General features: G+C 38.8%; 1 protein-coding gene across 2 annotated transcripts in view; it reads right to left on the reverse strand.

The window, feature by feature from the left end:
- DNAL1 (dynein axonemal light chain 1) overlaps positions 1-13,437 on the reverse strand; it is a 33,597-nt gene extending 20,160 nt beyond the window's left edge. Inside the window, exons 1-4 of one of the 2 annotated variants that reach the window (XM_032345003.1) lie at positions 13,329-13,437; positions 7,606-7,644; positions 4,129-4,238; positions 534-589 (exon numbers count right to left, since the gene is read on the reverse strand). In XM_032345003.1, the coding sequence (XP_032200894.1) occupies positions 534-589; positions 4,129-4,238; positions 7,606-7,644; positions 13,329-13,331 (208 nt within the window). In that variant the 5' untranslated portion in view covers positions 13,332-13,437. The remainder of the gene's footprint in view (positions 1-533; positions 590-4,128; positions 4,239-7,605; positions 7,645-13,328) is intronic. The other variant, XM_032345004.1, reaches the window with a different exon arrangement.
- Positions 13,438-13,528: the final 91 nt, after the last annotated feature.

Raw genomic sequence — 13,528 nt, forward strand, 5'->3', positions numbered from 1 at the left:
GGCTCAGGTCATGATCCTAGGGTCCTGGGATCCAGCCCTGCATTTAGCCCCACATCCAGCCCTGCATCCAGCTGCTTCTCTGCAGAAGACTGATTCTTCCTCTCCCCTCCCCCTGCTGGTGTGCCCTCTCACTGTGTCTCTCTCTGTCAAATAATAAAGAAAATCTAAAAAAAATTAAAAAAAAAAAAAGATAAGGAGTACAACAAAAACAACGATGGTGAGGAATTAAAATTTAAATATTACAAGTATTAAACACAAGACAGATTTGAAAAATATATAATTAAAAAATCTAATTCTTCCATTTAATTGTAACTCTAAAAAAGCTTTAAAATGTCTTTAAAATGTTCAGATCTCGTGTTCTAATGTTCTTTGGATGACCACATTTAAGACACATGGTGGATATAGTCTCTCTGCCATCTGACAATTACTGTGGTTAAAACAGGTGCCAGTTTCTGGGATTACACAGTGTCTCTGGAATGTTTATTTCAATAATGAGAAAATCCAAGAACCATCTGTTACTGTGGATCACTTACTTAAGCCATTGAGGTTGGCAATTTTTTCAATGCAGTTTGTAGACAGTGAAAGCTTCCTTAAAAAGAACAAAGGAAAACTTGAATTAATACGAAACAATTTTAAGTGGTATATTAGATAAATAAATAAGTAAACCGTGTATCAGGAATTAATCAAGTGCCCATACAAGATAATATTTAAGTCATGTTTTCTTTTTACACTGAATCCTTTTTTTCCCCTCTCAGACATGGCATGTATTCTTTCATTTTGAAATCAATCCTCATACTTTTTTCCTGATTACAGAAGTTAATACATATTTATTGTAGAAAATTTAAAAAAAATTTCTGAAGGTAATTTGGTGTTACCTATTAAATTTTTTAAATGCATGTGTTCTTTGACCCAGTAATTCATTTCTAGGAATACGTCCTATTGAAATGCTAATACCAATGCCAACAGATCTATAAGATCTATAAGCTAGATTATTTAGTGTATTATACCCATGCCAACAGATCTATAAGATCTATAAGCTAGATTATTTAGTGTATTATTGTAATAGCAAAAAAAATGGGGAAAAATCTGTAAACATCTAGCAACTGAGGGATAGGTAATGGAAAACTATGCTGTCACTAATACAAATGGAATTGGGCTCCGGATACCAGCTTGGGAAGATGTCCATGATGTGCGCTCAAGTAAAAAACCACCTAGCAGAACGATACATTTTATATGATCCCTTTTGATAAAAAGCAGAACTATAGGGTATCTGGGTGGCTCAGTTGGTTAAGCAACTGCCTTCGGCTCAGGTCATGATCCTGGAATCCTAGGATCGAGTCCCACATTGGGCTCCCTGCTTGGCAGGGAGTCTGCTTCTCCTGCTGACCTCTCTCCTCTCATGCTCTCTCTCAAATAAATAATAAAATCTTAAAAAAAAAAAAAGGCAGAACTATATATGTGCATGTGCAAAGATATTTATTTGCTTGAGTGTTAAATCATTCAGAAATGAATACTGAGGAAGTCATATGTAATCCTAACCACTCCACAGATTTCCCCAGAGAGAACTACTTTTAATAGTTTGTATATATTTGTCTAGATTTTTTCTACTCATAACTCAGTTATATAAAAAAATAATTTAGGGGTGCCTCAATGTCTCAGTTGGCTGAGCCTCTGACTGTTGATCTCAGCTCAGGTCTTGAGCTCAGGGTCATGAGTTCAAGCCCTGGATTGGGCTCCACAGTGGGTGTGGAGGCTCCTTACCGAAAAAAAAATAAAGAAAAGAAAAAAATATTGTACAGGGACATAACTACACATTCTTAGTCATCCCTTCTTTTCTTTCTTTTCTTTTTTTTTTCATTAGACATCCTTTCTTGACAAAAACATTTAATATTTTAGTTTACTTCATGCAAAAAATATAATAAAAGCTAATTTTATTGAACACAATCTGTGCTCAGAACTCTCCCAAGTACATAAACTGTTTTAACCATCACAACAATCCTGTGAAGTAAGTACTATTATGATCACCCGTATTTTACAAATGAGTAAACTGAGGTACAAAGATGGTAAGGAATTTGCCTAATATTACATAGCCAGAAAGGGGCAGAGACTAATTTAAACCCCTCCAAAACTGACGCTAAAACATGTGGTCTTATCCTTTCTGATATGACTTGAAGAAGAATTCTTCATTTTTTTTTAATAAAAGTAACTACTGTACAGTGTAAATTATTGGTCAAATCTGTATATTTTCCAATAATCCCCAACTCCTGACTACTACCAGTGGAAAATGGGAGTGCCTTAAATGTGGGAATGTGATTGGGGATGAATTCTTTAATTGGTGTCCAGGCAACCTACCCAAAGAGATTGTCAGCAAAAATATGAATAGGCTGACTCTTTCCAAGCCGCTTCCTAGTACTCTGGTACTAGGTACAAAACCTTCTCAAATGTTTGCCTTTGAGATGTCTTTATGATAAAAAGATATCTGACCATTTTGAAACAGTGCTCTTTGAAATCATGCTTTTGAAGCAAAAAAAAAAAAAAAAATCTAAGATGGAATTTTATATAATACACTGTGCTGTCATCATAAAGGACAAGTTGCATACAATAACGAAGTATGTTTGCTTTTCCCTTTCATTCCAAAGACAGATACTAGCCTAATGCATGGGTTCACAAATTATGTGTCTAAGAGATATCAAGTTGCTTATTATAAATACAGATTGGGGTGCCTGGGTGGTTCAGTCATTAAGCATCTGTCTTCGGCTCAGATCATGATCCCAGGGTTCTGGGATCGAGGCCCACATCAGGCTCCCTGCTCAATGGGGAGCCTGCCTGCTTCCCCCTCTCCCACGCCCCCTGCTTGTGTTCCCTCTTTTATTGTCTCTGTCAAATAAATGAATAAACTTAAAAAAAAAAAAGATTCCTAGATCTCATCAGTAGCTATTTTGTTTCTGTAAATTGGGATGGGGCTTATCTCCTGTATAAGGAGATTCTTATGTTGGTGGTCAGTGCACTACACTTCAGTGCACTTCGAAGCACACAGGGTGGAGAAAGCAGAAAGAACCCTAGGTGTTTCTACAATAGTCTACAGCTCTGAGAAGAGACATTGCTGCCAGAGAGCATGGTCACAAGGTGTCATGGTTTAACTGCCTCAAATTTGCCACAGAAGCTTGCCAAAAAGTATATAAGTATTTAGAAAATAAGTTAAGAGGATGAGTCCTAGGATCAAGTCCCGTATGGGGCTCCCTGCTCAGCAGGGAGTCTGCTTCTCCCTCTGACTCTCTACTTCTCCTGCTCTCTCTCTCAAATAAAAAAAAAAAAAAAGAAAAGAAGAGGAATTAATATAGATTTGGTACTTAAAGTCATGGGAAAATAGAATTACAAAATAATAAATATAATTTGATCTCAATTAGGAAAAAAATTAGAAGGCTCTATATCAAAATGCTAATACTGATTCTCAAAAGGTGGGACCATTTTGGTTAATATATATATTTTTTAAAGATTTTATTTATTTATCGGGGGGGTAGAGAGCGAACACAGGCAGACAGAATGGCAGGCAGAGGCAGAGGGAGAAGCAGGCTCCCCGCTGAGCAAGGAGCCTGATGTGGGACTCGATCCCAGGACACCGGGATCATGACCTGAGCTGAAGGCAGCTGCTCAACCAACTGAGCCACCCAGGCGTCCCCATTTTGGTTAATATTAATTCATTCCTTTGTGCTTTTTGTATTTTCTAGAGGTTTTACAATGTATTTTTATAATTTGAAAAAATTTTACAGCAGTATCTCTTAGTCCTCTGCTAAGTATAGTGCTGACTGGCTAATCTTGTAAGAGAAATTATTAGATTTTATGCCAAGATAATAGTATTACTGTGTTATTTAGTTTCTCCCAAGAGACAAGGAAACCTCTATTCTCCAGGCACATTATACAAATTTTACTGTAAAAAAATACTACATTGTTCAGGGTTACTTTATTAGTAGTCCCATAAACCAGTAATCTCTTATGTTTGGCCTTGCCAAAGGGGGAACTTCATTAACCAAACAAACAAAAAAAGAGAAATGAAGATCATAGGAAACTAACACATTTTTTCTGGTTTGTGTATTTAGAAAAGAAAGAGAAAAAGACAAGAGAACTTACTCGCAATTAGCAAGTGTGGACAAGGAGGCATCCATCTTCTCTATAGGGGGAATCTGAGCATAAAGCTTAATCTCTTTGGCTTCGGATGGCTTCTGACTGGTTTTCTCTTCCTGTGACAAAAATTAGTTCAGAAGAAAGTGAAACCTGATTGTAACACAGAACTAAAAAAGTACAGACTACCCTAAGGCTTTTCAAAGTTTATTTCAAAACAATTCTTAGAATTTGATAACTCTGCATTCTTTACAATTCACTTACTGACATTTACTAACTGACCCTGACAACCAGGCTTCTACATGGCCGGTTCAGATAATTTACTGATAGGTCCCAACCAAGTGGAAGGGAGGAGGAAAGAAAATAACTTTCATTTCTGTAATATTTAAAATCCTTGGGATGCCTGGGTGGGTTAAGCATCTGCCTCCAGCTCAGGTCATGATCCCAGCACCCTGGGATCAGTCCCACATCAGGTTCCTTGCTCAGAGGGGAACCTGCTTCCTCCCTCTGCCTGCTGCTCCCCCTGCTTGTACTCTCTGACAAATAAGTCAATATATAAAATCTTTAAAATAAAATAAAATCCGTTAAGAGTCAAGACACCTGAATGGCTCAGTCAGTTAAGCATCTGCCTTCAGCTTAGGTCATGACACCAGGGTCCCAGGATCGAGTTCCCATCTGGCTCCTTGCTCAGCGGGGAGCCTGCTTCTCCCTCTGCCTGCCTCTCCCCCTGCTTGTGCTTGCTCTCTCTCTAACAAATAAACAAACAAAATAATTTTTTAAAAATCCTTTAAGAATCTATCAATAAAGAAAAATACAGCAATAACAACATGTTCTTGGGAAGAGTTCTTTGTCCCTAAGCACCCTTTTCTTAAATATCAGATTTAGATCTATAAGATCAACTATTTTGTCATCTTACCTTGCTTTTCCTTTTTCTTTTAATTTTATTTATTCATTTGCCAGAGAGAAAGAGTAAAGCAGGGGGAGTGGCAGATAGAGGGAGAAGCAGGCTTCTGCTGTGATTCCATCCCAGGACCCTAGGATCATGACCTGAGCCAAAGGCAGACACTTTATTGACTGAGCCACCCAGGTGTCCCTCTTCTTGTTTTTTTCTGCACACAGTTCAGTCTGAGATAGAGCTCCAAAATACCAAGAATTCGGGAAGATGTCATCCTTACAACACAGCCCAAGTCAAAGAAAATAATTTACTCTATAATAATTTACTATTAAATTCTATCTTAGATTTTCAGTACTATGTACACAATTTAATATTACCAATATATGCTGCCTAGTAATATTTTCAAAGTACCTCCATACTTAAAGTTAGTTCTCTCTCTCCAACAAAACAGGAAGCTCCTAAAGTGCAGGACCATTTCCTTTGCTTTCCTGCATTTTCTATAACAGTGCACTATCAGACATACAGAGGCTTATTTTTAAAATTCAAATGGTACCATGTCAATACTAGAAAATACTCAATTTTAAAAAACAACAAAAAAATACACAGTACATTGAAAGAAAAAGATCTAATACACATACACTCAATACTTATTTTTGTGTCATACATTTGTAGGTTATGAGAGGGAAACTGATACATAGTAGATCCTGAATAAATGTTAGGTTAATCAGTGAAAGAACGAGCTTAATGTCTTCAATTTATCTTAAAGTCAAAGATTTATGGCCACAATATAATCTAGAAATAGAACCTACAACCCAAAACAAAAAAGCAACCACTTATTATTATAAGTAAATTAAGTCCTAAAATCTAATTCATGGAAAATCTAATCTAATACTAAGCTTATTCCATATTTACTTTTCTTCTTTAAGAAAACAGATTTTTCATTAACCAAACAGAAATGAATTTTTTTTTAAAAGATTTTATTTGTTTATTTGACTGAGAGAGAGAGAGATCACAAGTAGGCAGAGAGGCAGGCAGAGAGAGAAGGGGAAGCAAGCTTCCTGCTGAGCAGGGAGCCCGATGCGGGGCTCGATCCCAGGACCCTGAGAACATGACCTGGGCTGAAGGCAGATGCTTAACCATCTGAGCCACCCAGGCGCCCCCAGAAATGAATTTTTAAATGTGAAGTACAGAAAAGTTTATAAGCACCAAAACAAGAATTCAAATATTTCATTATTCTATCCACCCTCTTTTCCCTACACACAAGTCTCCTGAAAGATTTTCTTTTTTCCTGAAAGACTTTTGATTCAAAGCTCAGCCTCAAAAGCAAAGACATCCATTATACAAAGTACTATTGATAATATCCACCAAAAAAAGTTATCACTGGGCATAGAAATTGAGGAGCTATGTCAATACTCTAAGGAAATTCTATTTATGATGCTGAATTACAAATGTTCAAACTTTATAGAATGATTTATTCAAAATATCTATAGTTTATATTTAATTCATGTTTTTAGAATGCAATTTCCTTTCTTATGTTAATATACACCTTAGTATTTTTTCCAGTGTTATTGACATGTAACATTCTATAAGTTTAAGGTGATGATCTGATACTTGTATATACTGTGAAATAATTAACACAATTAGGTTAGCTAACATATCCATCACCTAATTTTGGGGGGGGGCTTGCTAAGAAAATTTAAGATCCACTCTCTTCACAACTTTCAAGTATATAATGCAATATTATTAACTATAGTCACTATGCCGTATATCAGATCCCCGACTTGGCTTATAACTGGATGTTTGTACCCTTTGACCAACATCTCCCCTTTCTCCCACACCCAAATCCCCGGCAATCACTGTTCTACTCTTCATTTCCGGGTTCAGCTTTTTTAGATTTCACATAGGTGTGAGATCATAGAGTATGTGTCTTTCTCTGTCTGACTTATGTCACTTTGTATAATGCACTCAAGTTCTGTCCATGTTGTAAATGGAAGGATTTCCTTCTTTATTGTGGCTAAATAATATTCCACTATGTAGATAATCAATGTTTTTTATCCATTTACCCAATGATGGGACATGTAAAATTTTGATATTGATATAATCCACTGATTTTAATCAGACTTTCCCAGTTTTAGTAGTACTCATTGACACACAAGTGTGAATGCATTTGTATGTGTGTATTAAATGTATGCAGTTTTATCACCTATATAGGTTCATGTACCCACTGCCACAGTCAAGACAGTTAAATAGTTCCAGTACCACAAAGGTTCCTTGTGCTGACTGGTCAGATTTAAATAACTATTCAATAATTCTTGTATGGTTTCTAAAAGAGGTAAAAATTCATACACTCATGGTATTGGGAGGGAGACAAACCATAAGTGACTCTTAATCTCACAAAACAAACTGAGGGTTGCATGGGGGAGGGGGGTTGGAAGAGGGGAGTGGGGTTATGGACATTGGGGAGGGTATGTGCTATGGTGAGTGCTGTGAAGTGTGTGAACCTGGCAATTCACAGACCTGTACCCCTGGGGATTAAAACATATTACATGTTTATAAAAAATTAAAAATTAAAAAAAAATTCATACACTCACCCATCTGGCTAGAGCTTCTTTGATTGTTGTTGCTTTTGCCTTAAAAGGAAAGGAAACATGAGTATCTTTATTGGTATGATTTGTTGATTCAATTTTCACGCAATGAGTATTAGCCTCAGCATCTACCATTGAAAAGATTAACTTCTTTCTTTGAGACGTTACATGCAAACGAAGTGTTTTAATTTCCTCAAATCAGGATGATTTATTTAAATGCCTCTCAGAGAAATTAAGGAAATCATCATGTAATGCCCATATACTTCTCTCCCACTTGGTTTACAAAAAAGATACAGTTTTCAACATTTGATATTAAAATAGATTTTATGGGGCACCTGGGTGGCTCATCGGGTTAAGCCTCTGCCTTCGTTTGGCTCAGGTCATGATCTCAGGGTCCTAGGATCAAGCCCTGCCTTGGGCACTTTGCTCAGTAGGGAGCCTGCTTCCCTCTCTCTCTGCCTACTTGTGATCTCTCTCTGTGTCAAATAAATAAATAAAATCTTTAAAATAAAATTTTAAAAAATAGATCTTATTTCATTGATTCAAAGATCAACAACTTTTACGTTTTAACATCTTTGGAATTTGGATGCATTTTACAACTGGGAACAATCTACAATTACTGTGGCCAGGTAGCAGTGGTGATGACCTAGAAAAACATTAAGCAATTTATTTGATATACATATATTCTTTTTTATGTTTGCAAATAATGACTTACGATAAAAACCTACATGTCTAAAGACATTTAAAAGAACTTTGTTGGGGGGTGCCTGGGTGGCTCAGTGGATTGAGCCTCTGCCTTGGCTCAGGTCATGATCTCAGTGTCCTGGGATCAAGCCCCGCATGGGGCTCTCCGCTCAGCGGGGAGCCTGCTTCCCTCGCTCTCTCTCTGCCTGCCTCTCCATCTACTTGTGATTTCTCTCTGTCAAATAAATAAATAAAATCTTTAAAAAAAAAAAAAAGAGAAAATAAGAAACAGAAAACAAGCAAAGTATTTGAGATATTTGAAAAAGCACATTGTTGCAAACACAAAGAAGGCTAAGGAAAATACAAAGGAATAAGTCAATAAAAAACAGACCTGAAGAAAAAAAACTTAACAAAACTAAAATCTGGTTCCTAAATCTCTAGCAAGCCTGACTGAGCAAAAAGAGAGCTGTACGACGAAAACAGAGAATCAGAGGAAATAACAGATACCACAAAGGTTTAAAAATAAAATATCATAAGCAAACATATGGTAGTTTGAAAACCTAGACAAAGAATGCATTTCTAGAAAAAACACAAAAGTGTCAAACTGTCACAGGAAGAATCAGAAAATCCGAATAGACCAATAATTATTTGCAATGTTAAAAAGATAACCAGAGATTTACCCTTATCCTCTTCCCCTACATCTCCAAGCTTAGATAATTTTACAAGTAAATCCTAACAAGGTTTCAAGGAACAGATATTCTCTGTTAACAGACAAGTTGTTTTAGAAACCAGAAAAGGAGGGAAAGCTGCCAATTTATTTTATGAGGCTAGAATAACATTGATGTCATAACCAGATAAGAGGCCCTCCTTACTTCTCAACACAGATTTGAAAATCCTAGATATAACATAGATCTCCAAAGCCAATGGTGAATAATAATCGTGGTCAAGAATGGCTGATCCCAGGAGCATAAGGATTGTTTAATCAAAAAACCCTATAAATGTGGGGGCGCCTGGGTGGCTCAGTGGGTTGGGCTGCTGCCTTCGGCTCGGGTCATGATCTCAGGGTCCTGGGATCGAGCCCTGCATCGGGCTCTCTGCTCTGCAGGGAGCCTGCTTCCTTCTCTCTCTCTCTCTCTCTCTGCCTGCCTCTCTGCCTACTTGTGATCTCTGTCAAATAAATAAATAAAATCTTAAAAAAAAACCCTATAAATGTAAATCATCTATTTATGGATTAAAGGGGTGGAAATCACATTTATTTCAGTAAGTGAGGAAAAAGTACTTTATAAAATAGTTGTACATCTGGGGCACCTGGGTGGCTCAGTCAGTCAAGAGTCTCCCTTCAGCTCAGGTCATGATCCCTGGACCCTGGGATAGAGCCCTTCCTCTCCCACAGCCTGCTTCTCCCTCCCCCTCTCCCTCTTCCTCTCTCTGGCACTCCCCCTGCTGTGCACTCTCTCTCTCTCTTTCTCAATAAATAAAATCTTTAAAAAAAATAACATTCTACATCTAACATTAAAAGCCCTCAACTAAGAGTTATAAGGAAATTCTTTACTTGATAAAAGCTACATACCAAAAGCTATCATAAACGCCAGTCTTAATGAAGACATCCATTCATTTCAGCAAATATTCAGTAAGTGTCTATTATATACCAAACATACTTTTACATGCTTGGGATATATCAAGGAACAAAACAAAGATTCCCACCTTCTGTAACTTACATCCACTGGCGTGAGACACATGGTAAATAATATATTAAATAAATACATTTTATAGTATATTAGAAAGTGACAATTACTAAGGAAAAAGAAAATACAAAAACAAAAACAAAAACGCTGAATTTGGAAGAGGTATCAGGATGTGTGTTTATGTGTATAAAGTATGTGTATTTTAAATAACATGGAAAGAAGAGCAAATTGGGAAGATAACACTAGAAGTCTTCTCTTTAAGATCCTCAATACATCAAAGATCCCTACTACCACTGCTATTGTTTAACATGGTACAAGAGATCTTTATCAATGTTATAATAAAAGAAAATACACATTGGAAAGATTTAAAGGAAGAAATAAAACGCACTATGCGCAAATGATCATTTACATAGGAAATACAATAGAACAAACTGAGAGATAGAACAAATGGAATTCAGCAAGTGAAGGACATTGTTGAGTTAACAGAAAAGCTGGGAGAAGAGATTTTAAACATAAAACCAACAAAAGACTAATAAAGAATATAGAGAGAACTCCTAAAATTAAAAAAAAAATGGAAAAAGTTAGCAAAACAAATATAAACAGAGAATTAACAGAAATTGAAATCCAGGGGCACCTGGGTGGCTCAGTGGTTTAAGCCGCTGCCTTCGGCTCAGGTCATGATCTCAGGGTCCTTGGATCAAGCCCTGCATCGGGCTCTCTGCTCAGCAGGGAGACTGCTTCCTCCTCTCTCTGCCTGCCTCTCTGCCTACTTGTGATCTGTCTGCCAAATAAACAAAATAAAATCTTAAAAAAAAGAGAGAGATTGAAATCCAAATGACTGACAATATCATGAGGTACTGGAACTCACTGAAAATCAGAGGAATGCAGAGTAAAACAATGGAATACTAAAATACATCCTCAAATTGGCAAAGGTGAGAAATCTGGTGAGAATGTAGAACTCTCAGGCAGTACTGAAGGAAGTAAAATCTAGTAGAGACAGGGGTGGCTGGCTGACTCGGTCAGCAGAGCATGCAACTTTTGATCTCAGGGTGCTGAGTTCAAGACCCACTTTGGGGCAAAGCTTACTTAAAATCAAAACAAAATAAAACAAACTAGCACTTCTGGAAAGCAGTCTGACAATACCTAGGGAAATTAAGTATACAGAGGCCCTATGACTCGGAAATCCCACTGCTGGGCAAATTTTCAAAAAAAATCCTGAAAAGATACATCTAATAATACTTTCAAACTGGAAGCAATCTGGCTGTCTACAGTTTGGTTTATGAGGTTACTAGTTCCCCTATAGATAGAAGTCAAAAACTGAAATGCCTAAAGGACCAGTGGACATCTTTAATGGGTAAAGCTGGCCATATAAAGAGAATAACCTTACCTCTGGCATTAGAAAACAGCTGGCAGGTGGGACTTGGGACAAGATCACTCCACACATTAAAACTCCATTACTGAAAATAACACCCTTTACTAAGAAAGTAAAGAGGCTGCCATTTATACAACACCATCATATTTTAGTAATACAAAAATAGGGTGAAAATGTGTCCAGTGGTGAAATATGATATTTCTGATTTTTTACATAGGCCATAAATCTGGGTTTTGATGTGAAATACAATCATTTAAGGACAATGGAAGCTAAGGCAGTTTTTTTTAAAAAAAAATAAAGATATTTATTTATTTATTTGAGAGAGAGAGAGAGAGAGCAACAACACAGGAGCAGACTTGATCCCAGGACAGGGGGATCATGACCTGAGAGGAAGGCAAATGCTTAAGTGACTGACCCATGCAGGCACCCCAGAGGCAAACGTATTGTTTATTGAGAAAACTATGCTGGCCTGATTTCTGGAGGGCTCTGAACCTACCGGTTTCCAGCCTTAGCTAGCTTCATCTAATTACTGGTTCTGATTCTCTATTTGACGACTTTCAGTAATTCTCATGGATCATGCTCTCCAATCGTTTAGGGCTGATTATTTCTTCACCTGAATATAAACCTGGGTTCCAGAACTTTTTACTTTCTTTGGTAGTGGTTTTCAGCTAAATGCCTGTAGAATAAAGTAAGGAGAGTGTGCGGGAAAACTACTTTTAAAAGTGGTATTTAATCCTGTGGTGGAAGGCAAGCATGACTTCGCCATCATTTCAATTTCCTGGGCTCAATTTCTGCCCACTTACACAGCACTGGAATCACAAAAAGAAGACAACCAATTGTACTTGTTCTTCATAAACACCTCTACCCGACAGGACAATCACAAACGCTGCTAAACAGCTTTGACTCTGTAATCAACCAACAACATCCCTTTTCAAACTGCTAGATGGAACGACCAAATCTGTAAGCAACACTGCACATTTTTAAAAACTTTTTTCTCTTTTTTAAAGATTTTATTTATTTGTCAGAGAGAGAGAGCACGCGAAGACAAGCAGGCAGTGTCAAGCAGAGGCAGAGAGAGAAGCAGGCTCCCTGCCCAGCAAGGAGCCTGATGCAGGACTTGATCCCAGGAAGCTGGGATCCTGACCTGGGCTGAAGGCAGTGGCTTAACCGACTGAGCCACGCAGGTCTCCCACCACTGCACATTTTAAGGAGGAGTTGAGGAGCATCAGTAAGTAAAATCACTTCTTCATAAAGGTCTTTGATTGGATAGATCGCGGAGAGATTTCAAATCCCAGGTAGCAGAATTTCTCAAGGTATGCTGGGACGCCCTCCAATTTTGGAATCACTTGCGGTGCACCGTCCTCAAGTGGGACATTGCACATTCCCGAAAACCACTGCATTAAGAATTCATAATCTGCATTCCAGCAAGCTCAGTCTTCAGCCGACGATACTTACGCATACTTACACGTGAGGAACATCTCCTATACAGTCTATCCGAATGGGCTTTACAGTGCTCCCTAATAACTGCACTTACAGTCATTCAGAGGACAACCCGGGCACCTCACAGGTAAGGAGCACCGCGGCAGTCGGGGTTACACACACGCCGCTCATAACCAGCTCCCCGCGCCCCGTCTCGCCAGCGGGAAAATGACTGCTATGCACAGAAAAATCCTTATTCGCACTCCGCCTTCAACACCTTTCCCACTCTAATCCGCTCTTTTTTCGAGAAGTTCCCGCTCTTTGCGCTCCCTTTCTGTCAGAGTCCCTCCACACGAACCAACCTCCCATCTGCCCCAGGCCGCCCGCGCCCCAGACCACCCCGTGCGGGGGCTTCTCTTTCGCCTCAGGCCTCTGACTGAGGAGCTAGCGCCGGCGACCGGCTTCCTTCCGCTGACCGCCAAGCGCCCCGACCCTCAACCCTCCACAGTCACCCTTTTCCACCTCCAGTCTCCTCTCCTCTTTGACTACGAGGCCTAGAAGGTACTCACCATTCCGGCCGTTGCTACTGTCACTGCTCTGGTTGCTAGGGCCCGCCGAGGTCAGTGCGCGTGCGCACTTCTCGGAGCCCTCCGTGGATCCCACCCCCGGCAGTGGTCCTTTCTCTCCGCCCTCCGGGTGGCGCGTGCGGGGCATTGTGGGACCGCCCGGCCGCCGCCTCGGTCCTCCCGCGGGTCAGCTGCTCGCTTCC

This window comes from Mustela erminea, chromosome 5, assembly GCF_009829155.1.
Source record: "Mustela erminea isolate mMusErm1 chromosome 5, mMusErm1.Pri, whole genome shotgun sequence".
Lineage (NCBI taxonomy): Eukaryota > Metazoa > Chordata > Mammalia > Carnivora > Mustelidae > Mustela > Mustela erminea.